The 25732-nt window shown below is 45.8% G+C and overlaps 1 protein-coding gene across 10 annotated transcripts in view; it reads right to left on the bottom strand.

Annotated features, from left to right (window-relative positions):
• The window catches only part of PTPRU (protein tyrosine phosphatase receptor type U), a 373235-nt gene that overhangs the window by 103206 nt on the left and 244297 nt on the right, over window positions 1–25732 (bottom strand). For all 10 annotated transcript variants that reach the window (XM_081920500.1, XM_081920501.1, XM_081920496.1 and 7 more), the window contains exons 9-13: window positions 25003–25112; window positions 20089–20290; window positions 8143–8245; window positions 5931–6204; window positions 1908–1944 (exon numbers count right to left, since the gene is read on the bottom strand). In XM_081920500.1, coding sequence (XP_081776626.1) covers window positions 1908–1944; window positions 5931–6204; window positions 8143–8245; window positions 20089–20290; window positions 25003–25112 — 726 coding nt within the window. The remainder of the gene's footprint in view (window positions 1–1907; window positions 1945–5930; window positions 6205–8142; window positions 8246–20088; window positions 20291–25002; window positions 25113–25732) is intronic.

Raw genomic sequence — 25732 nt, 5'->3', positions numbered from 1 at the left:
AAAAGGGAGCAAAATATATTAGCCAAGCACAAGGAATTTTATTAAACACATGGGAGGCCCTGAAGTTCAATCTCAGTGAAAGGTTGAGCATTTGGCTATTTGCTGAAATTCCAGGATCCAGAGAGAGATAGAGAGAGAACAACCCAGAAATATCTCCTTGATCAATTTCAGAAGAGTCACTCGTGGTGACTGCCAGCTACACAATTTTTTTCCTGGATAATATTGCCAGCCACCAGTATAAAATACCAAACATGTCCAGAACACATGGCAGACCAAATCAATTGTTCATGTTCTCAGCTTTGAAAATATGTCAGCAAGGTTGAAAGGGCCCCCAATCCAGGGCACAACAAATTTGCTCTCCTACAAGATCCGTTATTCTTTACTCAGTCTTGTTGTTTTTAACCCAAAACAAATGTTTCAGTTGTGCAGCAGCTGAGGACAATGGATTATCCAGATGCTAGGGAGAAAATTCATTTCCTATTTAGACCCTGAACATGTTGCTATGGGGAAGAAAAACATCTACACAAATGACTCGATTTGCTGAGCATCTACATTTCTATTTGTTTTAGAGAAAACGTGATTTAGGCTTAGATGAGGGATGTGTGAAAAAATCCACAGAGTGATTCTATAGAATTCCTGCAGAGGAACTTTGCAGTGAAATCTGTTATCTGAATGTTTTGCCATGAACTTTAGCAGAGAATTCAAATGGATTCTCACTGTTTATGTTTCATGCTGCAGGTGTGCATGACTCACATTGACTGTGTATGCAGCAGTTGAAGACTACAAATGCCATGGTGCAGTGAAACTTTGATTTACACCACAATCCTATTGCCATAGTTTGAAGAGCAAAAAAGAGGGCACATCTGCTGACTTCTGCTTTTAACTATGGATCGCTATGATGACTCTCATTTTATAGACTCATGAAAAAGAGGGTGTGTCCTGGAAAAAGAGGACATATGGCAACCAATGTCTACTCAGAAGTAAGTACTACTGAGTTCAATGAGACTTACTCCCAAGTATGTGTATTAAGGACTGCAGCCTACAAACTATGTGCGCATGCTTAATAAAATTACAGGTGCAAAGCATGATGGCATTTTGGAAAATTAAATCCCAAATTCTGCTTAAGGGAAAATTATTTCTGCTACAACCTGTATCTTGAGAGGACAAGCCCACAGGTTGGTCCTTTCTACACAATGTAGGAATTGTGCATTTGGTAATATGGAAAACTGATGTGGACAGTGCCAGATTTACAAACCATAGCTTAGGGCCCCACTCTCTTGGGGGCCCCCAAAAAAATTTAAAGGGGAAAAAATTGGATGTACATTTCCAAAATATAGGATAAAAAACAAATAAAATCAAACCTACATACAGCAACAGTGTTTTGTGTTGTGGAGGCTCCTATGATACCTATTAGGTTCATAAATTACCATAGAGCATATATTCAACACAAAAAACAGTGACAATTTGTTGTTGACAAAGGACAGCTGGACATATAAAGGGCCCCATTACCTTCAGGAGCTTAGGGCCCCATCAAACCTAAATCCGGCCCTGGATGTGGAAATGTGAAGAACTGAACTTAAGACTGTAAAAATGAGAAACCGAAGTTTACGGATTTGCCCATCCCTACCTGAGCTATCCCCTAACGACACCCTGGGTATTTCCTGGCTCAGATGACAACATAACTCCATCTGCCTTAAGGGAGGATGGCATGGACATTTCAGGCAGCAAAATATCATGGGCTGGCTCTGCGACTCTTGTCTGGCTCCCCGGCAGCAACTTCGTTGCAAACCGCTAACCTATGGAAGTAAAACTAGTGCATGTCACTCAGCAAGAGGGCACAAATCAGAAAGGCCATTTGACAATAGACGGGGATAATATAGGCAAAACACACTAAGAAGAATGATTACCTTTCCGGGCTATTCGGATGCAATTCAGCCTCGTTTCCTAACAGGGAAGAAAAGAGAGAGTCAGGTTTTACTGGTCCGTGAAGCCAGGTTTTTCTTTCCTTTTCTTTTAACAACTCTGCTTCAAAAGTGGGAAGGGAAAACAACACTCTGTCAAAGCTTTATGCAAACTTACTCTGTATTTTTACAATGAATATTGTTCTGCCTGCTTGCATCCCATCACAGTTATTCCACCAGAATGCAATATATGCATTCTTTTAAATAAATAGCAATATGAACATGAAAAACCCCATTTTACAACCAACATACTCACACACACCACACAACATGGTGTGTGCAAGGTCGCCATGCCCCCCAGCCCCCGCAGTGAAAATTTGGGGGGCCCTTGGGTCCCTGCCCACCCGTACCCCCAAAGGCCCCCCTGATGTTGGTTATGGCTTATGGGAGCTGAAGCCCTACAATATCTGTAGGAAAACAGGTTCCCCATACCCAATTTAAATGCTGGTTCTTAAATCGTAATGATGCCATTTGCAGTGACACACAAAGCTTGCACAGGAATTTGCTCCATAGCATTGAATTCCTTTAGATTTATGGCCTATGGATAGAAATGAATACACTATTCCGTGTACAGCATAAGATGACATTTTTTCCTTTAAAATTATGTTAAAAATTGGGGGTCACAAGCTGGAGGCAGTCAGTGGCTATTCAGTGTGTTATTTGTTGCTGTGGCCAGGGCTGATGTTTTTTGGCTATTGCTACTCTGGGCTACACCCCCCCCATAAAAAGCTCAGTAACTATGGGCAATCCCCCCCCCAAAAAAACTCAACAACTCTGAGCAATCTCCCCCCATTTTCTTCATTTGGAGTCCCCCAAAATAGGGGGCGCCTTATACACAGAGGCGTGTTATACACGAAAGAATATAGGTTGATAGAGAGCCATCTCACTTGCCCAGCTGAGAAACCATTTTGTTCCTCACTTTTCTTTTCTTTCCTGCACTGCCTGTTTCCTCCCTCTCTATCTCGCCTGCCCAGTGGGATTCCTCAAGCACCCCCCTGCATTGCCTGCCCACCTGCCAAAATGCCATGCTAATAACACAATCACTGCAGATGGAAGAATGAAAATGAAACAAAGGGGCATCATTTTCCTTAATGTGCATAATCTATATCTACTCATTATGTTAGGATTCCTTGTTGTGCCATTTGGGATATTTGGATGCTGGGTGCATGAGAACCAGACCGCAGCAATAAGGAGGAGGCTGGAAAGAACCTCAGCTGGGGCATAAAGCTTTCCAAGACATCCTCCCCTGCCTGCTCACACAGGCAGCTATTCTATTCTCCCTGCAGCTGGACTGTGAAATTAACAGCTTCTGTCAATCATTACCAACCTGGGGTCATTACAGTTCTAAGAATTCGACCGGCGCTCCACATATACCAGTATCCTGCTTCCCACAGTGACTAAGTCAGATGTCTTTGGGATGGCCACAAGCAAGGCATGGGTGCAACAATGCTATTACCAGCAATTAGTGCTCAATAGCACAAAGGAGACATGCAACAAAATGTTGCCTCCAAACCACAGTGTTCCTGTTCAGAAGTCCAGGCAGCTAACCATTCCCTTCTCTAGGACTAAGGAGTTCATGGAGGCCATTCCAAGGTTTAGTGGCTACTGAGCACACTCAATCCATATTGTCTCCCTGCTCCCCATCTTTGTTTCTTTGTTCAGAGAGCATTTTTTAAAAAATATATCAAGACATTTTGGGGTATGTCAACATGTCCACCTAGTTTCTGGGTAAGGGTTATAGCTTAGTGCTGAAGCATCTGGCTTGCAAGCAGAAGGACTCGGGTTCAATTCCCAGCATCTCCAGGTAGAGTTCAGAAAAAACTCCTACCTGAAATCCTGGAGAGCTGCTGCCAGTCAGTGTAGACAATACTGAGCTAGATAGATCAATGGTCTGATTCCTATGTTCTTATGATTCTGAGTGGCCCCATTTGGCTCCATTCTTATTGGCACTCACTACCCAAGTTTGCGATTAGAGAAACTACTTCTGAACCTGGAGGTTTCGTTTACCTAGCTAACAGCCTCCAATGGACTTAGGTTGCATACATTTTAAACACAGAGACACACCTTGAAAGAATCCTGGGAGCTGCAGTTACCCCTCACAGAGCTATAACTCCCAGCACCCTTAACAAACTACAATTCTCAGAATTTATTTATTTTTATTTATTTTTTAGGGGAGAGGTGTTTTAAATTTACGGTGTGTATACTGCTTCATTCTCCATGAATTTGTCTAACCCTGTTTTTAAACTAACATCACTACATCTGTAGCACTGATAATTGTGCATTGTTCATAGAAGCACTTTCTCTGGTCTGTTCTGAAAACTGCTCTCATCAATTTAATTGGGCAACCCTGAGTTCTTGTATTATGGATAAGGTGGAGGGAGGGGAGAGAGACTTTTTTTCTCGTCCACTTTCTCTACATAGTGCATAATTTTAGAAACCTCTATCATGTATGCCCCCAGTGATCTCTCCCCTCCCAAAACTAAAAAAAAACCAAAAAACCCCAAATGCTTTTAGTGGGTGTAGCCTGGAGGAGGCATAAAAGACCTCAATCTTCTCCCAACATTGGTTGTAGCAAGTAGCTCTTTTGGAGCTGTCCGTGGTCCTGTAACATTTGAATTTCCTTGCTTCCAGAAAATAACACAGAACATGAACCCAGAATGTCCTGGGTTCAATCCACGGCATCTCTAATTGAAATGATCAGTTAGCAAGCAAGCATGTAGTGGGAAACAGTCTGAGGCTGAGACCCTTGAGAACTGCTGTTCATCAAAGCAGACAACCCTGGGCTCCATGGACAAAAAATCTGACCTGGTCAAAGGCAGCTTCCTGTATTTGAATTGATGGATTGACATTTAATGGCAACCCTTCCCGCTTCTTTGCCAGCTCTCTCTGGCAGCACACACTCCTTCATGTGGCTCTACAGTCTTCGACTTCTATAGGTGCGGCAATACATTGCCTGCCCACTTCTGCACCCCCAGTGGCTCAGATGGAAGCTGCAGAAATGTGTCAAGTCAAGGCATCAAGGATCCTCTGGAGGATGCCCCCCGTTGTTCCAGCAGTCACCTTGAAAGAGATTTGCCCAGACGTGGAACAGAACCTCGGGTTAGTCAGATCAGATTTGTCTCTGCAATGAAAGCTGGGCTGTTGAAGCCAGGCCAAGCTTGATCGTCTTGCAGATTAGGACAGAACAGCCCGCTGGGGCAGCTGCAGGGGACAGGCCTGGAGTCCTTGGACGACATCTCCTAATGTTAGCAGATGCAAGGAGTCGCTGCAAGAAAGGGTGTCAAATGAATTGTCTCTTGCTGAGATGCCTGAGCAAGATCACCACCCTTCTCCCTCTGTAGACAGCCTGAAGAAAATCCATGTATTCTCATTTCCAATGGTGCAGTCTGATGATTTTTAGACTTTGGATTTAACGGTCTTACATACTCTCTACCCCATCACCACCACCATTCCAAAGATGGCAAAGGGGGAAGGACCACAGCTAAGCATCAGAAGGTCTCCTGCTGATTCTGCTGCCCCCAACTCCTGCCCTGATGGCACCGCTGCTCACTTCCTTGCTAGAAAAGGCAAGGATGTCTCTCAGGTCCAGGCAGGAAGAAGCAGAAGCAGCTGAGATTGGACATTAATGACACACAGACACAGGAAAGGGGGGGTAGCTCAGTGGTGCAGTGCAGGCTAGTCTATTAGGCGAATGGGACACTATACCACCAGCCACCATTGCAGTGATGATGCACTAGTTTTGCCGTTGTGAAATGCAAGGTCCAATCCTCAGCATCATTGATTACTAAAAAAAAAAAACCCAGGGGGCTGAGCTGGTTAAGATCAGTCAGTGTGAGCTCCCCACTTTAAGTTCCAGCTGATCTGGAAGCAGCAGTGCCTTCTTGGTGGTAGTCCCAGAGCTCCAAAATTTCCAGAGGTTATGGAAGGCTATCAGCTGATCACATTTTAATCCAACACATTGCTACTCACCCCTTTGAGATGGCTCATGGCCTGGAAGTAGATGAGATAGGCCTTCTTGGGCTCCAGCGGTGGATTCCAGTAGCCGCTGTAGGTTTGGTTGTCCCCTACCGTGAAGGGCTTGGCTTCTGTGAGGCTGCTAGGAGGCAGCTCGGCTCCAAAGTAGTGAACTGAGCCACGGGACATGGCGTCGTCAAAGGTTAGGGGCACCGGGAAGCATTCCTGGCCCCCCACCTCCCGCTTGACCTTCCTAGGCCTGTCTTCTTCCACAACAACTTGGTATGTGCTGGGGACACAGTCCGAGGAAGCGGGTTGGAGAGAGAAAGAGAACAGAAATGGGTGAAATCAGATGGTTTCACAGAATCATAGAACAGTAGAGTTGGAAGGGACCCTGAGGATCATCTAGTCCAACCCCCTGCAATGCAGGAATATGCAGCTGTCCCATACGGGGATCAAACTTGGAACCTTGGTATTATCAGCACAAAGGCTCTAACCAGCTGAGGCATCCAGGCTGAAATAAATCAGAATGCTTTGAGATTAAGGGGGTTGGCACCTACACTTACAGCTGCCTTTTCAAACCCTTGGAGAATAATCTCCAAAGAATCCAGGAACTGTAGTTTTGTTGAGGGTGTTGGGAATCATAGCTCTGTGAGAGGTAAGCTACAATTCCCAGGATTCTTTGGGGGGAGCCATGTACAGTCAAATGTACAGTCATGGGAGTTTGTGGCTTGCCAATGGCCGCCTATGCTGGAGTCTACTGGTTATACCATCATCCTGCAGACACTGTTCAGCCTTACTGGCAGAAGATCTAGTGGGTTTCAAGTAACTCCTGGAAGCAGAGGTGCCGCCATCCCCTTTCCCCGCATGATGATCATTTATTTAACAACATTTCTATGCTGCCCGATTTTGTAAGAAACAGGAATAGCTAGCAAAGGGAGATGATGCATGGCTTGGCTAAGGAGTCTTAGAAGAGGCGGCTGCCAGACTTAAGGCACAGAGCTTTGAGGATGATGCACTCGTGTTTCCTTGCTGCCAAAGTCAAGGGAAGAGGATTCCATCCAGCAGGTGCACATGGGGTGCAAAGACACTTGCTCAAGACATTCAAGCAAGAGCCGCAGGAAATCCACAGAGACTCTCTCTCTCCCCCTCCCTCCCTCACCCTCTCCCTTTCTCCAGACTCCAGGGCTGTGACCTGCAGGCCAAGCGCAGCTGATCTCACACACACACATCAGGCCTGGCTGGCTGTAGGTTATATATAATTAAAGATGCCAAGTCAGAGGCACTATTTGTAACTTTCTCTACCCTTCAGCCAAGAGCAGAAAGGCAAATTACAGTGTGTCAGAAGGGACTGTTTAAATGCCCCAAAGCATTCATGGGCAGGTTTCGTACTGTGGCACAGACCGTGTTAAAACCAGCGCTTTTCAAAAGGGATGCATTCAATCAACAGGCAAACCTTTGCCATCTTTGGAAAAGACAGGTGCTTAGGGTGGGGAGGCATGTGTGTTCAGTGGGTGAATCAAATCTTGCTCGCCAATTCTCAAGATTAAAGTCTAATTACAAAGATGGCAAAAAGGAACGCTGCCAGCCATATCCCTCACATTTCCATTCTTGCTCTGGTTGTGGGTGGCTCTCAATCAGATGTGTAGTAGTCTGGGGTTGCAGGGGGTCAAAGACTTGTTACTATTTCTGCAGCATGGTCCCTGGAAAGTGGAGAACCATATGGTTTCAGTATTCCTAAATGGAGCATACAGAACAGCTCCTCCTTGGAGTTCCTCCCAGCTGCCTTCTTCAGAGTGACTCTACGAGCCAATCCTCAGTTACTGACTCACCTCCTTTCACTATGATTGGCTCCTATAAGCCAATAAGTGTGAGGAGATTCCTCCCTAGAGGCTAAAAAGCTCCTTTTTCTGTTACATACAATAGAACCTCAAGGAAAGCAGAAGTTGAGTCACCTTGGAAGAAGAAACGAGAGCACTCCAAACTGGGTAAATGACATGGGGGGATGGGAAGGATTAAGCCCTTTGCTAGTACCACAGTCATGACCCAAATCCAACCCACCTCTGGAACTGCAATTAATATTTATTTTAAAAGCAAGGAGGAGGGGAGAGAGAAAGCAGCAGCAGGAAAAGGACAATCCCCCTTCCATTTCATAAATGAAGTTTTGTTGTCTCAAAACTGAAAGGTGGTATGCATGAGTCCCTTGAGTAGATGGGCTTTCCTGTACCTGATAGGGGCACCTCTGCCCTGCGCCGGCCTCAGCAGAATGGTGATGGTGCTCTCCGACTCTCCCAGAGGGGAGGGCATGTCCCCATAATCGAAGCTAGGAGCTAAAAAGGAAAACAAAAGACAGTGATCAGAAAGGATATAAGCTCAAGAAAGACAATCCTGGGGCTGTTGTGACTTCCAAGCATAGTGATGTTTCATCGGAAATAGCAAGCCATGTATTGAACCCAGAGAGGTTCTGCATTTACATTGGTTTCAACTGATTTAAGGCAGTGCAAGTCCTCCTATAGATGCTCTGGTTGGGAGCAACAGCTATTTGGTTCCTTGTTTACCAAAATTGTCTCCATCACCAGACATCATCATCATCATCATTTATTATTTATACCCCGTCCATCTGGTTGGGTTTCCCCAGCAACTCTGGGCGGCTCCCAACAGAATATTAAAAAAACGATAAAAGATCAAACATTAAAAACTTCCCTAATCAGAGCTGCCTTCAGATGTCTTCTAAAAATCAGATAGTTGTTCATTTCCTTGACATCTGATGGGAGGGTGCTCCACAGGGTGGGTGCCACTACTGAGAAGGCCCTCTGCCTGGTTCCCTGTAACCTCACTTCTTGCAGGGAGAAGGCCCTTGGAGCTGAGCCTCAGTGTCTGGGCTGAATGATGGGGATGGAGACGCACCTTCAAGCCATCCAGATATATCAGAGAATGATATAAGACAGTGAGGTCTCCCCCGCCCCCATCAACCATGGCAAAGACCACATGTCATTTGGCTCTTGCCTTCTCAAAACTGCCTCCATCGGATGCCATTCCATCTGGTCCTCCCACTCCCAGTCCCTGGGTACATCAGTTAAACCCTCTCCAGATGGCACTGCCATGAACAGGAAATACCAGTAGAATGGGGATGTGGGGGCACATCTTTATCCCCACCACCATCATTGCAAGGCAAGGGTTTTTTTCTGCTCCCAGGTTCTTGAGCTGAGAACTATCTCTTAACGTTTGAGAAGTGTGAAAGCCCGCAGATAACTTGATCCCAATCTGCACACTAAACTGGAAGGTGCAGCACAGATTAGGCTGAACGGGAATTTGCCAAGATCATATTCCTCAAGAAGCCTAGGTGTAGCTGTTTCCCGCTGCCTAGAACAGCTTCTTGACAGAGCAGTTAGGTGGCCTCCTCTCCAGGTCATGAGCGCAATGAATCAGGAAGACAAATCCAATTGGTTCGTTTTAAATAACCGGCGATCACCAAAACTCCCATGGCACTTTTTGGGGGGATGAATTATGAGCGCCAGCAACTTCCCACGTGGTAAACTGAGCCAGTTAGCATTCTTTGATGTGCATCTTGAATCAGCTCTTGGATTCCAGATGTGGCAACATTTCAGAGGGAGGCAAAGTCATGAATGTTTGGGGGACTGGGGGTTGCTCTTTAGGAGGGGGGGGAATGTGTGCTGTGTGTAGGGCTGCCAAGTCAGGAGCATCCCAGACCCTGAGATGTCAGGGCCCAAATCTGAGATCTATGAGCAGCTTCTGGTGGTGTCAAGGAGGGGAGGCTTCTGGTGATGTCACACTGTTGTCCCTGGAACCATCACAGTGTGGCCCTGGAGATGGGAGTTAATTGGGAGAGGGGAGGGGAGGGGAGGAAGACAGCCCTCCCTCAAGTGTCTATGTTATCATTTTCACTCAGCTCCTGCCAGACTGAAGCCTGCAAGCTGTATGCACAATTTTCTTAACAATTCTTCTTATTATTAAAGGCACTCTTGCCCACCTGAAGATTCACTTGCCACCTGGAGGGGACCAGGCAAGCCTGGGGACTTCAGATCAGACCTAGATGTCTGGTAGCCCCAGCTGTATGGAACTGAGAACCCTCGGCTCTCTTTTCCTTGACTAGTTCTCTCCTTTTGAATAATGTCCCCGGCTTATGCCAACATTTCCATCCACGTTGCACACTGATTATTCTGAAAGCCATGGTTATCCCACAATTCTTTTTGCTCTGACAAGAGAAAGGGAAGAAAGGAAGGGGAAGGACATATTAATTGGCTCTGCTTCTGACAGAGCCGGATAAGTGAAAAACAAGGAGAGGGACAACATGCTGGCTGAAAGGAATAAACTGGAAGGAGAAGCAGGAAGATGAAGTTCTTTGCCGAAATATGAAAGAATGGTGAAGGGTTGAGCAGCTGCTTTGCATGTAGAAGGACCCAGATTCAATCGCCAGGTACAGCTGGGAGTGTTCCCTGCCTGAAACTCTGGAGTGTCACCGGTAAAGGAGCTAATAGAATCATTAGTTTGCCAGAAAGTGAAAATGTACCTCCGCAGACCTTGCTTTGTCCAATGCCGTCCCTTCAGCCAATGCAGCAAAACCTTCCCACAATTCCCTTGCAGAAAACCCCTGCCCCTCACTCTCCCTTTGCTTACAGCCTGCAGGTCCTGATTAATCAGCAGTCACTCAGGTCCACCTCCTGCTGCCTCCTAATTCCTGTGTCCCTATTAAAAAACATCTCAGCCAATTCAGCACTGTTAATAGCTACACCACAGACATTAGCAAACAGCCCTAAGTACTGTATGGCTTGTTAATGAAGCCCAATTAATCCCTTGTTTGTGCCTCTGCAAGGCAGAGTATTTTGTTTCCTCTCTGTAATCTTCCCCTTGGCATATATTATGGGGTGGCGGCGGCAGGGGGTTCTGTTATCTCTGCAGTAGACAATCTTCTAAAGAATGCCAGCTTTGGCTCCTCCTGAGAGCCAGCCTGGCCTCCTCTCTGTCTCCCAGAATGCCTGGCTGTTTGACTACAGACCCAAACTTCCCTCCCAGCTCTTCAGCCTTGGCACAACTAGGAGCTCATATGGCAGACTGTGGGCATTGATATGACTAGTTTCACTGCCAAAACTTGAAACAGAGAGAAAAAGAAAGGGCAATTGATGGGATCAGTAATAGTCTACTCATTTGGCAAAAAAGGACTCTGAAATCTGTCACTAGTTCTGGGATCCCAGTGCATCTTCTAATTGGAATGACATGCTTTGGGGTGCAATCTTTGCTATTTCCAACACAAATGAACTTGCTCTATACCTCCTGGACAAATGCATGGATTAGAATTTGTCCGTTCACTGATTTCCATGCTTCCTTAATGCTCTGATGCAGTACTCAGCATCAAAAAAGCATCAAAATAGGGCCCTAGGGTTGCCATACATTGTCTTTTTCCTGCACGTGTCCTCACATTGTCTTTTTCCTGGACATCTCCTCTTTTTCAGGGGTAAAATTTCTGTCCCAGAAGATTTTAAAAATTGGACAAAATGTCTGGGGTTTTCACCAAATGATAATGGCACCCTGCCTTCTCCTGTGCAGCGGTTGCCCCACACATAGCCATGGCTCAGTTGGGAACCACAGGTGTTGCAAGCAGCCTTGCTGCTCCAGCTTCTCTCTCAGGACTGTGTGACCTTGTCATCCATCTTAATCAACAGTAGGCAGCGGTGGCACATTTGAATGGAGTTTTGGAGGCAACGAAGGAGGACGGGCTGTTGGTTGATCGCCTGAGGACAGGTGAGTCATGGCAACACAGAATGCAGCCACCTCTGGACAGGTACTCCTCTCCCCGCATCCCTGCTCAACTGTCTCTGAGAGGTCAGGATGCCACAGGGAAGCATGGAGAAGTGGAAGCAGAGGCAGAGGCTTCGTTTCCTTGCATACATATCATATGCACCCCCTCCTCGGGAGGAAAGGAAAACAAGCCTCATGTCACCCTTAGGAGAAACTCCCAGTTCCACTGGTGCAGGAGGGTGAGGGCAGGGGTGATGTTGCAAACACACAAGTGCTCCCTGTTTGTTCACTTCCTGCGTTGGTCTCTTCCAGTCAGTCCGCTGTTTGCATTCCTCGCCTGCCACCTCCTTCAAAGCTCCATTGCTCAGTCCCTCCCTCCTCCAATTCTTCCATTAGCGCCACCTCCTTCCCATGTAGGTGTCAGGGAACTGCCATCGAAGCCAGAGGTGGAGGCAAGGCTCCCAAGCAATGCTGGAGAAGGGCCCAGCAGGAAGAGAGGCAGCTCATCGGCTGGGGAAGGAAATCAGCGTAGCACCAGTGGAGAAGGGGGGCAGATGGGGGAATCAGCGAGGGGGCTCCAGGACTCCTCGCCGGAGACCAGCGGGGAGAGCACGGGTCCTCCGCTGCCCACACCCACCCTGCGCAAAAGACTTCCGCGCAGGGAGAGTAGGTGGAGACTTGGCGTCACAGAACTTCTTTGCTGGAAGAGGTTCAAGAAACACCCACTGACGGATTCTGCTAGCGACTGAAACAGCCACAAAGTGAAGGGCTGTCCAGACAGAAAAGGTTTAACCAGGCAACCTAGCCAGGAGTGGCGGCAACTTATGCACGAGCAACCCCTATAACCATTACAGTAGGGAAGAAGCGGGGAGCACAAATATGTTTCTCTCCTCCTCCCCCCTCTCACTCCCATGTTTGCACAAGGACGGGCTTGGAAAACGCTGCCACAGGTAACCCCATTCTCTGTGGGGTGAAGCGGACCAGCTGCTGTTACTGCTGAGGGTCACATTCCCACCCCTACCTCCCCATGTTGGTAGGGGTGTGATGGGGTCTGGAAATGATTCTCCTTTGTGCAATATGGGGAAGAGCATGGGTGCCTGCGATGCATAGCATTTGTGTGTTGTATCCATGGCCTTTTAAACGGTTGCTCTTCGTTGTGTGTCCTCTTTTTTACTCTTCAAAATATTGCAGCCCTAAAATAGGCTTAAAGTGCATATTTTGACATTTGGGAAACATTTAGAAGCATATATTTTAGGAGAAAATACTTAAATATGTGTTCAAATGCAAGTTATCATGTTGTTGAGGTTGCTGTTTTTCTCTTCAAAATCAGAGGTTAATGCAAAAAGAGGACAGAACAATGTAACAGATTGAAAATAAGGGTGATTTGCCCACCCTAATCCTGGCACCATCCAGAAAGAAACATTTGTCCTGTGCCTGGGATATAAGATTTATTTCTTTTCCTGAAACAAAGGTTCATTGTCGTAATGGCAAAAGCATGCATTTCATAACATGTGCACACTCATGTGTAACTTGGATCCCTAATACACAGAGAAATGGGAGACTTGGTGCTCTTCTGATACAAGAAATGCAAACCTAAGTAGAGGCCTGATCGATCAGGCCAGAAGTCCATCTAGCCCAGGAATCTGTTCTCACAGTGGCCAACCAGATGCCTCAATAGGAAATCCAGGACCTGAGCTCAACAGCTCTTGAAATTCCCAGCAACTGCCTCTGACAGTGGGGGAGAGAACATAGCCATCATCATAGCTAGCAGCCATTGATTACCTTAGCCTCCATGAATTTGCCTAATCCTCTTTTAAAACCACCCAAGTCGGTGATCATCGCTTTGTGTTGTGCTGTAGTCACTCTGTGCATTGACTGGATCATTTCTCAACACTTTCAGGCTGCAATCCTAAACTCGGGAGTAAACCATGTTGGATACCATGGAATAGGATTGTAACGCAATTGCATCGCTGTGGAATTTCAGTGATTTCAACAACTTCACTGGTTCTATCAGCGCAAAGAGATCCAAGATTTTAAGAACTATGGTATTGCTGCTTCCTTAAAAAAAAAAAAAAAAAAAGATGATCAAAACCGAAAGCTAATCTCTTCATCTTCAGGCAATGTTAATCCTATGTCCCAGAGATGGAACATCTATTTATTTGTGGGACAGGTGACTTTCCTCTGACAAGTTTGTGCCAGCAAAAACAATGGCTCTTCCACGGCTCAGTGACTAGAGAACATCTTTTGCATGCAGAAAGCCCCAAATTTAATCTCTGGCATTTCTACTTAAAAAAGATGTTGTGTAGCAGCTGATAGGAAAGGGCAGGAAGCCACAAATCCACTTGTCAGCTTGTCAGAGGTGAGTGCATCCAGTCCTACAGTGAGCAGGGCACCCAGCACTCCACAAATCCATTCCTGAGAAAGGTCATTTTCACTGCAGCTTTTGAGTAGGTAAGAAACAAGAAGAAGAAATGACTCTCCAAACTTTGGGAAGGATGTGAGGGAAAGGAGACATAGCTTTGATGGGAATGTCCAATGAACTGATGGCAACTGACCAGGAATAAGACCTTAGGAATGGGTCAGTGTGTCTGGCTGCTAACTAGAAGGTTGGTGGTGTGAGTGCAGCGATGGCTTTGGGCAGAATTCCTGCATTGCAGAAGGTTGTATGAGAGGACCTTTAGGGTCTCTTCCAACTCTAGAATTCTCTGTTATATCAGAGAACAGCTCAGTGGAAATATTGACCCCATGTACGACAGTTGTGAAAAAGGCGAACTCCATGTTAGACTAGAGATCATTAGGAAAGGAACTGGAAATACAACTGCCAATGTTCTGATGCTGTTGTACAAATCTATGGTACAACCACATTTGGAATCCTGAGTACAGTTCTGGTCGTCTGACTTCAGAGAGGATACTGCAGAGCTGGAAAGGGTTCAGCAAAGTGCAGCCAGAATGATGAGGATGGAGTGACTGCTCTGTAAGCACTTGGGACTTTTTGTGGGATGTGAAACACAAGAGCAGTCAAGTACAACATTCCTAGAGTGAACATGTTTATACACGGGGAGGAATGTTTGTCCAGCCAGCAGGTAAACTTCCTGTTTCCTTCTGGGCTGGGACAGGCTTCCTCTGCATGTGACTAGAGGTGGGTGTGGCCTCACCTGTGCAGGTAACAACAAAAGCACAGGGCAGGGCAGCCCTCTTTGACTACATGCATTGAAGAAGCAACATCTGCTTTGCCAAAGATGCTCTCTTGGACTCCAGCCACACACACATGCTTATCACGTTAAAAGCAAACAAAATCAAGTCTTTGTGTCTGTGGCATCAGCATTCATCTGACCTACACAAGATCTATCTCCCTAAATCGTCAACTTCAGTGCAGAAAAAGCACACTCAAGGTCCTGTGCTGTTTAATGAAAAACACAAACTCTCCTCGCTCAGTGATGCCACCTTATCTATTCCACCTCAGACAACATTTCCCACTCATGCAGATAATATCATTTCTCTGAGACTGTTTCTAGGAAGACACAGGGCCGGCAGCATTCAATTTCTCCTTTCCCAGACCACCCCCACTAATAGATCCCATCAAAGCCGCTCCACTGAGTTAGGAAATGTGTTCCAGAGCAAAAGCCCCCGTAATGTAAACAAGGCAGCTTTTGGACCGCCATGCAAGTAAATTATCCAGCAGTGTTGTAAAATGTAATGCATACTGTTTTCCCCCCCATTTGAATTCTGACTGCAGGGTAGCTGGGAAAGGAGGAGGGGGCCTCTGGAGCATGAAGAATCCATTTCAAGGGAAAGCATATTTAAAGGAATCAGAGCAGTGGGATGTGTGGTTACCCTGATGGTTCAGCTGCACTGAGTTGCCACTCATCCCGATTGCCAAAGAACGGCTGGAGCTGTGACATCTCTCTCTTGCAACACATCCTATACCAGACTATCCTGGCCTCACACATGTCATAGCTGCGAGGTACAAAGGAAACATCAGAGTCTTTCTAGACGATTGGTGCATTTGTGCAACAATTGCTCAGTTGCTATTCATTGCTCCAGAGAAACCCAACGTCTTCCCATCAGAAAGCACTTGTGCAGCAGAGTCACTCTATTTGTCCTACTGCATTACCCATGACCTGATGACCTTGCCATATACAGAAGACTTGGATGAAGATAAGGTAGAGGCTACTTCCTCAGGGGGGAGTACCACTAGTACTATACTCAGTATAGTACACAACCCTTCCACCATCCTCTAGGATGAAGGGTCACAAGCTGTACATGTGTCTCCCCAGCCTCACAGAAGATCAGCTTCTCCAGGGAGGCAGATCCAATTACACTTCAGACCTTTTTCAGTCTACATGAGGTTTCAGTAGCTATGGCTTCCAGTAGAGGCAACATCTCTTGCAGTCTTAGCAGGTGCACATGGAGCTGTCCAAGGTCCTGTATGCTCTCAGCTCATAACTGAGCACTATCCGCTTCCCAGGAGAGCCTCAATCACCCACAGAATGAAGCAGCACCTCTCAAAATCACAATGATTTGTTGCTGGGGCAATGCAGTCCTCATCGTGAACTGCATCCATTAAAGGTCATGACCCACCAACCAGAGCCTGGCCTGGCTGAGTCACAAGGGCCTGTGGACCCTTCCTTCTTAGCTGTTCAGGAGGACCTCCACTATAGGGCCTAGCAGTTGTGAGGGATGCAGCTGTGTCAGGGCTGAGTTGTAGGCAGTTATCATAGTGGAGCTCCAGGAACCAGAAATCCCATGTTGTGCCGGAGGGAAAGTTTAGCAAAGAATCAAAGCTGAGAGACAAGAGTCAATGCCAATGAACAAAGCCAGGAGTCCAATCCAAAGAGCATACTGAAACACACCACACCTAGGAAAGCCACTCTTATCTAGGCAAAGTCCCAGCCCAAACAGACCCTCCCCAGCCTAGAAGGATTCAACGGTCAATAGGTTTGAGTAGAGACAGTCTACAGCCTAAGAATATTTTTCTTCCCATAGAGATGCTCCAAACTACAGTTCAGGGGACTTACACATGGAGTCAAAGAATCATAGAATCATAGAGTTGGAAGAGACCACAAGGGCCATAAAGTCCAACCCCCTGCCAAGCAGGAAACACCATCAGAGCACTCCTGACATATGGTTGTCAAGCCTCTGCTTAAAGACCTCCAAAGAAGGAGACTCCACCACACTCCTTGGCAGCAAATTCCACTGTCAAACAGCTCTTACTGTCAGGAGGTTCTTCCTAATGTTTAGGTGGAATCTTCTTTCTTGTAGTTTGGAACCATTGCTCCGTGTCCGTTTCTCTGGAGCAGCAGAAAACAACCTTTCTCCCTCCTCTATGTGACATCCTTTTATATATTTGAACATGACTATCATATCACCCCTTAACCTCCTCTTTTCCAGGCTAAACATGCCCAGCTCCCTTAGCTGTTCCTCATAAGGCATCGTTTCCAGGCCTTTGACCATTTTGGTTGCCCTCCTCTGGACATGTTCCAGTTTGTCAGTGTCCTTCTTGAACTGTGGTGCCCAGAACTGGACGCAGTACTCCAGGTGAGGTCTGACCAGAGCAGAATACAGTGGCACTATTACTTCCCTTGATCTAGATGCTATACTCCTATTGATGCTGCCCAGAGGCTGCATCAAAGGTTCCTAGCAGGAACTCTGGGGTCCCAGGCCAGAAGCTCCCGCTGCAGCAACTGGGACAAAACAGTAAACATGACTACAATAATCCAAAGGTTCAAAAGTTCACCACCTCCACCCCTGCACTGCAATGCGGGGGTGCATTTATTTGACTGCAGGTCCCTGGTCAGAGTAAGTGTGACCATCATACAAAGTAGGAAGGGGAAACTGAGTTTGCTTTCATTACTTGTGAATGTTTTAAGCCGCACTGTAACAAGAAGCCAGCTTTGGGTCTGGAAAGCTTTCTGAGAGAACTACTTGGAGGCATTTCGCTGGTTTAAATTCAGCAGCAGTCAGTATTGGAGCACAAAATGTTAGCATTCAGTGGCTGTTGGAGAGCCAGTAATCACAGAATGGTGAAGCTGGGTGAGACCACAAGGGACCCCAATCCTCTGCAAAAGGAGGATTTCTAGGACTCGAATTGCAGGATGCTTTTGCATACCAAGTCTACGGCCTCTTGCTTCTTGCATACCAAGCAATATATGTTTGATACAGGCTATGGTGAGAAAATCCTGGCTTTCGGCACAGTTCTCAATAGGCTGCCAGGCATCAGACCAATGCCCCTCGGCCACTAACTAGCTGTACTTCTCTGAAGATTTCATGGATGGGCCAATAAGCAAAGAGGCTTTGAAGACTGAGCCATACTCTCTCTGTGTGTGTGCATTTCCAAGAAACAAAATATGTACAGCAACTTCACACGCCATTTCTTTGGCGTGATGAAAATGCTCTTTGGTTGCACAGTTGTGGCGTCAGTCCATCACTGATGCCAGAAGCTGAGTCAAGCAACACCACCAAGGTGTCCACGTTCTACCAATGTCCGCATCTCCTTGGGACAAAATCAAATGACGAAAACCAAAGAAAATCCACATAGCATAATTTTGTACTCCCAGTTTGGTATCAACTGATTTTGTTTGAAAGCCTGCTTGGAACCATCGATGGGCGTTTCCCAGAAAATGTTGGATCAGAAAAATTTCCAGAAAATAACCCTATGGAAAGTTACCTAATTTGCATTGAGAAATTTTCAGTTAGCACTGGGAAATTTTCTGATGCCCTGGAGAATGTGCTAATTTAGCATGTTTAATTTAGCATCGCTTGCAGTTAATAAATAAAGCTCAGAACTTAGAAACTGCTAAGCTGGCCTCAAACTGTATTTGCAATTCGCTTGCAATTGTGGTGCCTAATGAACTGAAGAAATGGGAGAATTTTCCGCAGAAAAATAAAGCGCTGGAAGCGTTTTACTCAGAAAGCTTTCCATGCCACGTTGCTGCTCAAACCTCCATCTGCTTGCCATGGAGACTGGTGTGAACAGGATCTTCTGATCACATCATTAATGACTAGGGGCTTGTTTCTGCACGACTGATTTAGTGATAAAGAGAGAAATTCATAAAAACAATTTTTGCCTGAGGTGGAGGAGCAAATATACACCACAATGCCATTCTTCCACCACACTGCTGTTGGCTCTCAGCTGGCCAGGTGCCACAGCACCAAGGAGAAAAGGCTGAGGGGGCCACCACCCAGCCACATTCATGGCTGCATCTAAATCAGTGGTTCTCAACCTCTGGGTCCCCAGATGTTGTTGGACTACAACTCCCATCATCCCTGAGCTCTGGCCTTGCTAGCTAGGGGTAATGGGAGTTGTAGTTCAACAACATCTGGGGACCCACAGGTTGGGAAAGGCTGATCTAGATGGATAGAGTGGCCCCTGAAGCACCCAATTCCCACAGTACTTTCCCCAAATCCCATGAGAATGCCAAGCCTGTTGTGACGTTTCGCAAGACTTGGCCACTTCTTACAAGACTCGAATAAGGACTATATGAGGTTTGCTTGACCTGACTCTGTGGTAGGCTGTAGGACTACTACTTGCTTTTCTTATTCCATGAGTCCAATTCTAAATTTAGAACACACTGGACTTCTGATCCCATAATTGGGAGCAAGACAGAGAACATATGCCTTCGCACTCCTTCTGTAACCCTGCGTATGCTCACCATAGGAAACTCTTCATCTATATCCGACAGTGGCAGCAAACAACCACCACCACCACCAATCTCACTCCAGACCTTTCCTCACTTCCATTTGTAACTCCAACAGCAACATACCAGTTACCAGGGAACTTGGGAAATGTAATGTTCCCGGGGCGCCTTAGCCCACAAAGGAAGTTTCTGCTGCTAACTAAGTAATTACAAGCTTCAGTGGGATCACTATTTAGAACTGCAATGCCAAAGCTGTGAGATGGGAGTGAGGGCAGGGAATATCCTGCTGGAATTGCTGCAGAGGGAACAATTAAAATAAGGCCATGTCAACTAGAAAAGAAAAAGGAATAGAAGTGTGCAGAAAAGATAGGTGAAATCTGGAGGAGAAGCCAGGGTAGGGTGGGGGAAGAGAGTGAACTAGAAAGCTAGAATTGTTAATACAATCCCTTTGCATTAGCAGCTGGCGTGAAGCCTTACAACAGTGCCATGATCACATATGGGTGTGCTTGTCAGCAGAAAGCCAGCTCATCACACACATCATTTTTGCTAAAAAACGAAAAGAAAAGAAAAGAAAAGAAAAGAAAAGAAAAGAAAAGAAAAGAAAAGAAAAGAGGGGGGAAAGAATGACTTCCACTGGCTTGCCAGATGTTGTCACTACATCCAAACCACATCCCATCCAATTTGCAATGGCAGACACCCAAAGAACTCCAGGACAAGTTGTAACTTTGAGCAAAGCCTAGATGAAAAACAACAGCCGTTTTGCTCTTCTTGCCACCAACCTGAGATGTTAGTGGTGATCTCGGTCAGAGCCGTTTGGCCAAATCCCTTGCCAGTCCGTGCCCGCACTGAGAAGAGGTAGGTTGTCCCAGGATGCAGGTTGGAGAAAACATGGTAAGTTTCATTTCGGAGCTTGGAGACGGTACGTCGTGGGCCAGGGACATTGACTGCTGGGTCAGAGGATTCAATGCTCTGGTAGCTGATCTAGGAGAAATGGATATACTTTAAGAAAATGTCAGCATCAGAATACAGAAACAAATCTGGTGAAGAATTGTTGTTGTTGCAATTATTACCTGCCCTTCATCACAGGGTCCCAAGGCGGGTTGCAAGAATCAAACACACACACACACACACACACACACACACACAGGCTCTATTTGCATGTAATTTGGTGCTTCAGGCACCAGGCCTGTTGGCAGACCAACTCTGCATTTTAAAGATGTCTGCAGACATGACGTGAAGGCTGGCAACATTAACCCTGCCTTGTGGGAATCCCTTTCAGATGACCGCAGTGCCTGGAGACAGACACCCCAGCTTCAATGTCTCTCCCTTACTGGTTTCTACAGCCACAGCAGGCACTGTAGCTCTCCAATGGTTTGACTTTACCTCTGATGGCACACTCTTCTATTTCTTCTCAAGACAGACTGATGCCAACTAGACACTTTGAAGGGGACAGCATGCCTACAAATGCCATCCACTTCTGCCAAAAGGGATTAAGTTATAGCTGTTGATCTGGGGATAACAAAGCCTCCTCCTCCTTTCTCGTTCTCATTCTCTTTCTTGTTCTCTTTCTCGTTCTCTTTCTTTTTCTTTCGCACAGTAGACTTAGCCTTGGACCATGAGCTGAACTGTGTAGCCTTCTAAAGCACAGCAGACAGAGGAAGTATGTTTTCCAAAGCTCTGGATCAAGGTCTGAACTTAATTCTTTGATGGGTGCACATCCTTAATATTAATTAGTTTGCCTTTTCTGCTATCAGTCAGAGTAGGCAATATATTAGAATGTCAAGGAAGAGGAACCAATGGAATAAAATGGGATATGTGCAGTTTCCTATGTTCCAAAAACAGTAGGATGGAAGCCCAGTGCACCAACAAGAAGGCCCTTTCACTGGTGTTTTCCAGAGGCATTATTATTATTATTATTATTATTATTATTATTATTATTATTACTGCCTTTCTTTCTTTCTTTCTTTCTTTCTTTCTTTCTTTCTTTCTTTCTTTCTCTTTCTCTTTCTCTTTCTCTTTCTTTCTTTCTTTCTTTCTTTCTTTCTTATGATGTGTAACAGAAAGCAGGGGCTGAACTCACCTGGAAAGCCATAACAAATCAACCATAGAGATTCAGTGAAAGATTGTGCCCTAGTTCTCAGTAGGGTAGTTGGCAAGATACTATCTGGACTATCAATTCAAATTCCAAGCAAGGGCTCATCACTCACCAGTGACCAAATGTTCCAATATACCAGTGGTAGGGAACCTTGGGCCACATTCCTGCATGAGCCACTTTCCAAGAGTCACATGCCAGCTGCCAGCAAGGACAGAAGCAAAAGTTTATTTGGCCAGAGACAGAAATGGGCGGCTGTGATGTTACTCTGACCTTTCTCACCTGCTGTTAATCAGCACATCCAGTGAGGATGATCAGGAGCAGGGGAGGGCAGTCAGTCAGATTCCTTTTTCCTCTCCTGCCCTCTCCCCACACCCCGACTCATGCTCTATATGCTTTTGGTATAGAGGGGGGAGCCAATCAATTGTGATCCCCTGCCTGGAGTCTCAAATGGTACGTCCAGAAACAAAATTTATCACCACGGTGAGAATGGGGCCAGCCTGAAAACTTTTAGAAAGGGGAATGAAAAACCGCTTGAATTCTGCATTCTAAACAATGGGGTTTGGAAGGAACTATAAAGTTGTCCTTAATCTCCGAGACTGTAAAACATGTCTCTGGAATTACAATGGAGCCTGTGTCAATTCTCCGGGAGGCAGCATTCAGCCCAAGGCAGGGCAGTCAGAGCAGCACAGAGATAAGAATCAGCTTTCTTCACGCCGCTGTTTCTGCGCTCTAAAAATTTTTGTTGATGCCAGAGAGGGCAGAAAAGCAGGGGGAAAAGAGATAAGAGAGGGCTTTTTTTGCCTGGCTGCATTTGGGAGGGGATGTGGAAGAATTCCCCCCCCCCAAAAAAAGCGCACCACACAGCTAGCTTCATTCAAGAAACTATCAAAAGACAATGTATCCCTTTTCTCTCTGTTTTGAATGGAGACGACAATGCCTTGCTGAGGAAAAAAGCAACCTCTATCCATTGCTTAAGCCTAGCCTGACATGCAAAGGGCCATCACCAGGTGTGCTGTTGCCTGAGATGACTGCCCTGGCATGACAGCTTGCAGAATTTCTAGAGCTGTCAACTGGCTCCACACCAACATCCAACCCTATACACCATCAAGGTGGTTGGGGAACCTGTTTCCCCCAAGGAATTCTGGGGACTGTAGTTTGTTAAGTGTGCCGAGAGCTGTTAGGGGAATCTTAACAAACTACAGCTCCCATAATTATTTTGGGGAGCCATGACAGTTAAGGAGCTATAAGAGTGATGACTATGATGATGTAATTAAATTTGTATACTGCCCTTCTCAAGGAGGTTCACAACATAAAATTACAATAAAAAACCACACAATGCATAATAAAACAAGAACAACAACAATCTAATAATGGATGTGGTAGATGTGACCTCTACTGCACTGGTTTCCAGTCTATTTCCAGACTCAGCTCAAATTACTGGGAATAAGCTAGACAGACTTAAACAGTTTGGCATTAGGTTACCCAATGGATTGCCTAATCTCACACAAATACCTGCATGGTGATCTTTTGAGACCACCACCCACCCACCCAATAACATCTGGCAGGTGGTAGGTGGATCCCAAAGAGAGGGCCTTTTCAGTGGTGGCACCCTGGCTATGGAATGCCTTCCCAGCTCTCCTACCATCCACTCTGGGATCTTTCAGGCACCAGGTAAAAACACTGAATTGTTTCCAACTAAGTTCTGTGCAGAGTAGAGCCATTAAAATTAAGTCACCCATGTTAGCAATGCCCATGAATTTCAAGGAGTCTACTCTGAGTAGGACTAACATTGGTTACTAATCCCACCCATCTCCTTTCCCTGGTTTTTCAGGAAGTGTTTTAGAGTTCCAAAGATCTCTTAAGCTGCCGTGATCCCCATCTTGCTGGTTTTATCGTGGTTTTGGATTGTTCTGGTTTTCTTCTGCCCTAGATTTAAGGTCTCGTTCTATTTTATGTATTTTAAGCTTAATTGCAAACCACCCTGAGAATGTTGGTTTTGGGGTGCTGTGGAAATGTAACAAACAAACAAACAAACAGTTACAGATAGGTAGCCGTGTTGGTCTGCCATAGTCAAAACAAAAAAAATCCTTCCAGTAGCACCTTAAAGACCAACTAAGTTAGTTCTTGGTATGAGCTTTCGTGTGCATGCACACTTCTTCAGATACACTGAAACAGAAGTCAGTCTGGTGACTTCTGTTTCAGTGTATCTGAAGAAGTGTGCATGCACACGAAAGCTCATACCAAGAACTAACTTAGTTGGTCTTTAAGGTGCTACTGGAAGAAACAAACAAACAGGCACTTCTTTAAAAAACCTGCAGAAAAGCACCATCTTAAAAGAGGCAGCCTCCCTGCTGTCTCACACAGGAGAGAATCCTTCTTCCACAAGATGATGCCTGCTGCAACACACGAGTGCATAATCTAAAGTTTGCCTATTGCTTCAAAAAATATTGTTTTTCTTCATATGGACGTTTCATTGATAAGTTAATGGAGTAAATATCATGCAGTTAATAGGTAATAGGTAAAAGGTAAAGGTAAAAGACCCCTGGACAGTCCAGTTGAATTTGACTATGGGATGTGGCCCACATCTCTGCTTTTCAGGCCCAGGGAGCCGATGTTTGTCCACAGACAGCTTTCTGGGTCATGTGACTTCTGGCGCAATGGGACGCCTTGCACTGGTATGCTTTCGAACTGCTAGGTTAACAGAAGCTGGAACAGAGCAACGGGAGCTCACCCCGTCACACGGATTCAAACCACAGACCTTCTGATCAGCAAGCCCAAGAGGCTCAGTGGTGCCCCGATCATAAATATCATGTAGTTAATACACTTGGCTTGACTACTGCAACATGAGCACTTGGGGCTGCCCTGGAAAACTGCCTGGAACTGTAAAATGATGCAAAATGTTGCCGCCAGTAATATGGCCAACTGATCATATTACTCCAGTGTTGTCTGATGTCCACAGGCTGCATATTGTTTCTATGCTCAAATCAAAGTGCTGCTCCCTACCCATAAAGCCATAAATGCTTGGGGAACTACATACCCAAAGGCCTTGAGATATATGAAAGATCACACTCCACCATGCATCGAACTTCTTGCATTCTGATTGACAGCTGAGGTCCTGTTTGGGAGCTCACTCTGGCTGAAGATTGGAGGATATCTATCAGGTGGAGGAATTTCTCAGTGCACAGACTACCCCCCCCCCGAGGGACGACCTATCCATGATGTTGTGCACCTTCAGACACCAAATAAAGAGTTGACTCTGCAATAAGCATTCAGATTCTACTGAAATTCTTTTTTGCTGTTGAATTTTGCTTCAGCAAGCATATCTGTTTCCATTTGATTTTTTTTAGCTGGTGCTTATCTCCAGCTGCTGTGGATTCGGTGGAACTGTTGTCAGCTCAGCCTTGGTTTTTTCATCTTTTTTTAAACTGTACTGTTTCTTGCATTTGACGTGTTCCTGTTTCTGTGCTTTGTATAGCAGCCACTTTTGTGTTTATTCAGAAAGATAAAGCAGAATGTAATAGGAAATACATAAAATAAATAAGATCTCTTTAATGCTGGTAAAAAGACAAGGAATCCCCAAAAGGGCTTTACAACATACCTCGTACTGCGTGATGAGGCCATTGGGCTCCACTGGTTCCTCCCATTTCAGAAAAATCATGTCCTCCAAGGGAGTGAATGTGAGGGACTCCGAAGCAATGCCTCCGGGGACTGAAACAAAGAAGGGTTTCAGGAAGAAAAGTGGTTGGGTGGGTGTCAAAATATAGTCTTGTTAAGACAGCTTTCCTTACAGCTCCTTAACTACAACAAGGGAATATAATGAACACAAACATTTCCCCAAACTGGCAATGTTTAAAGTTGCTCCCCACAGATGTACTGTTTTCACAGCCTAACAACTACATCAGGGAATATCATGGGGCACAACTGCACCCCCAAATGGGCAATGTTCCATTCCGAGTTCCATCCCAGCGCTCTGTTAAGCTTTCCATATGTTGGTCATTATATATTAATGAGGCAGTATTTAAACACACAGCCCCCAGTCCACCCAAGCATACACACACCATCTGTTTGCTGAGACTGTATGTTCCTGGGAGGAATAGACCATGGATCTTCCCCAGCATTGGAATCCAGCAGTCAGAACACCGAAGGGAGTCATAGAATGATGGCAAGATTCCACATGCACAAAGTGTGCTTAAGGATATAAGAAGAGCCCTGCTGGAACAGGTCAAAGGCTCATCTAGTCCAACATCCTGTTCTCACAGTGGTCAACTAGTATTCACTGCCTTTGACAGTGAAGGTAGAACATAACCATTGTGGCTACTGGGAAATGA

This window comes from Podarcis melisellensis (assembly GCF_964234715.1).
Source record: "Podarcis melisellensis genome assembly, chromosome: 8".
Classification (NCBI taxonomy): Eukaryota; Metazoa; Chordata; class Lepidosauria; order Squamata; family Lacertidae; genus Podarcis; species Podarcis melisellensis.
Note: the sequence above shows the minus strand (reverse complement) of the source record. Positions and strands in the feature narration are given on the sequence as shown.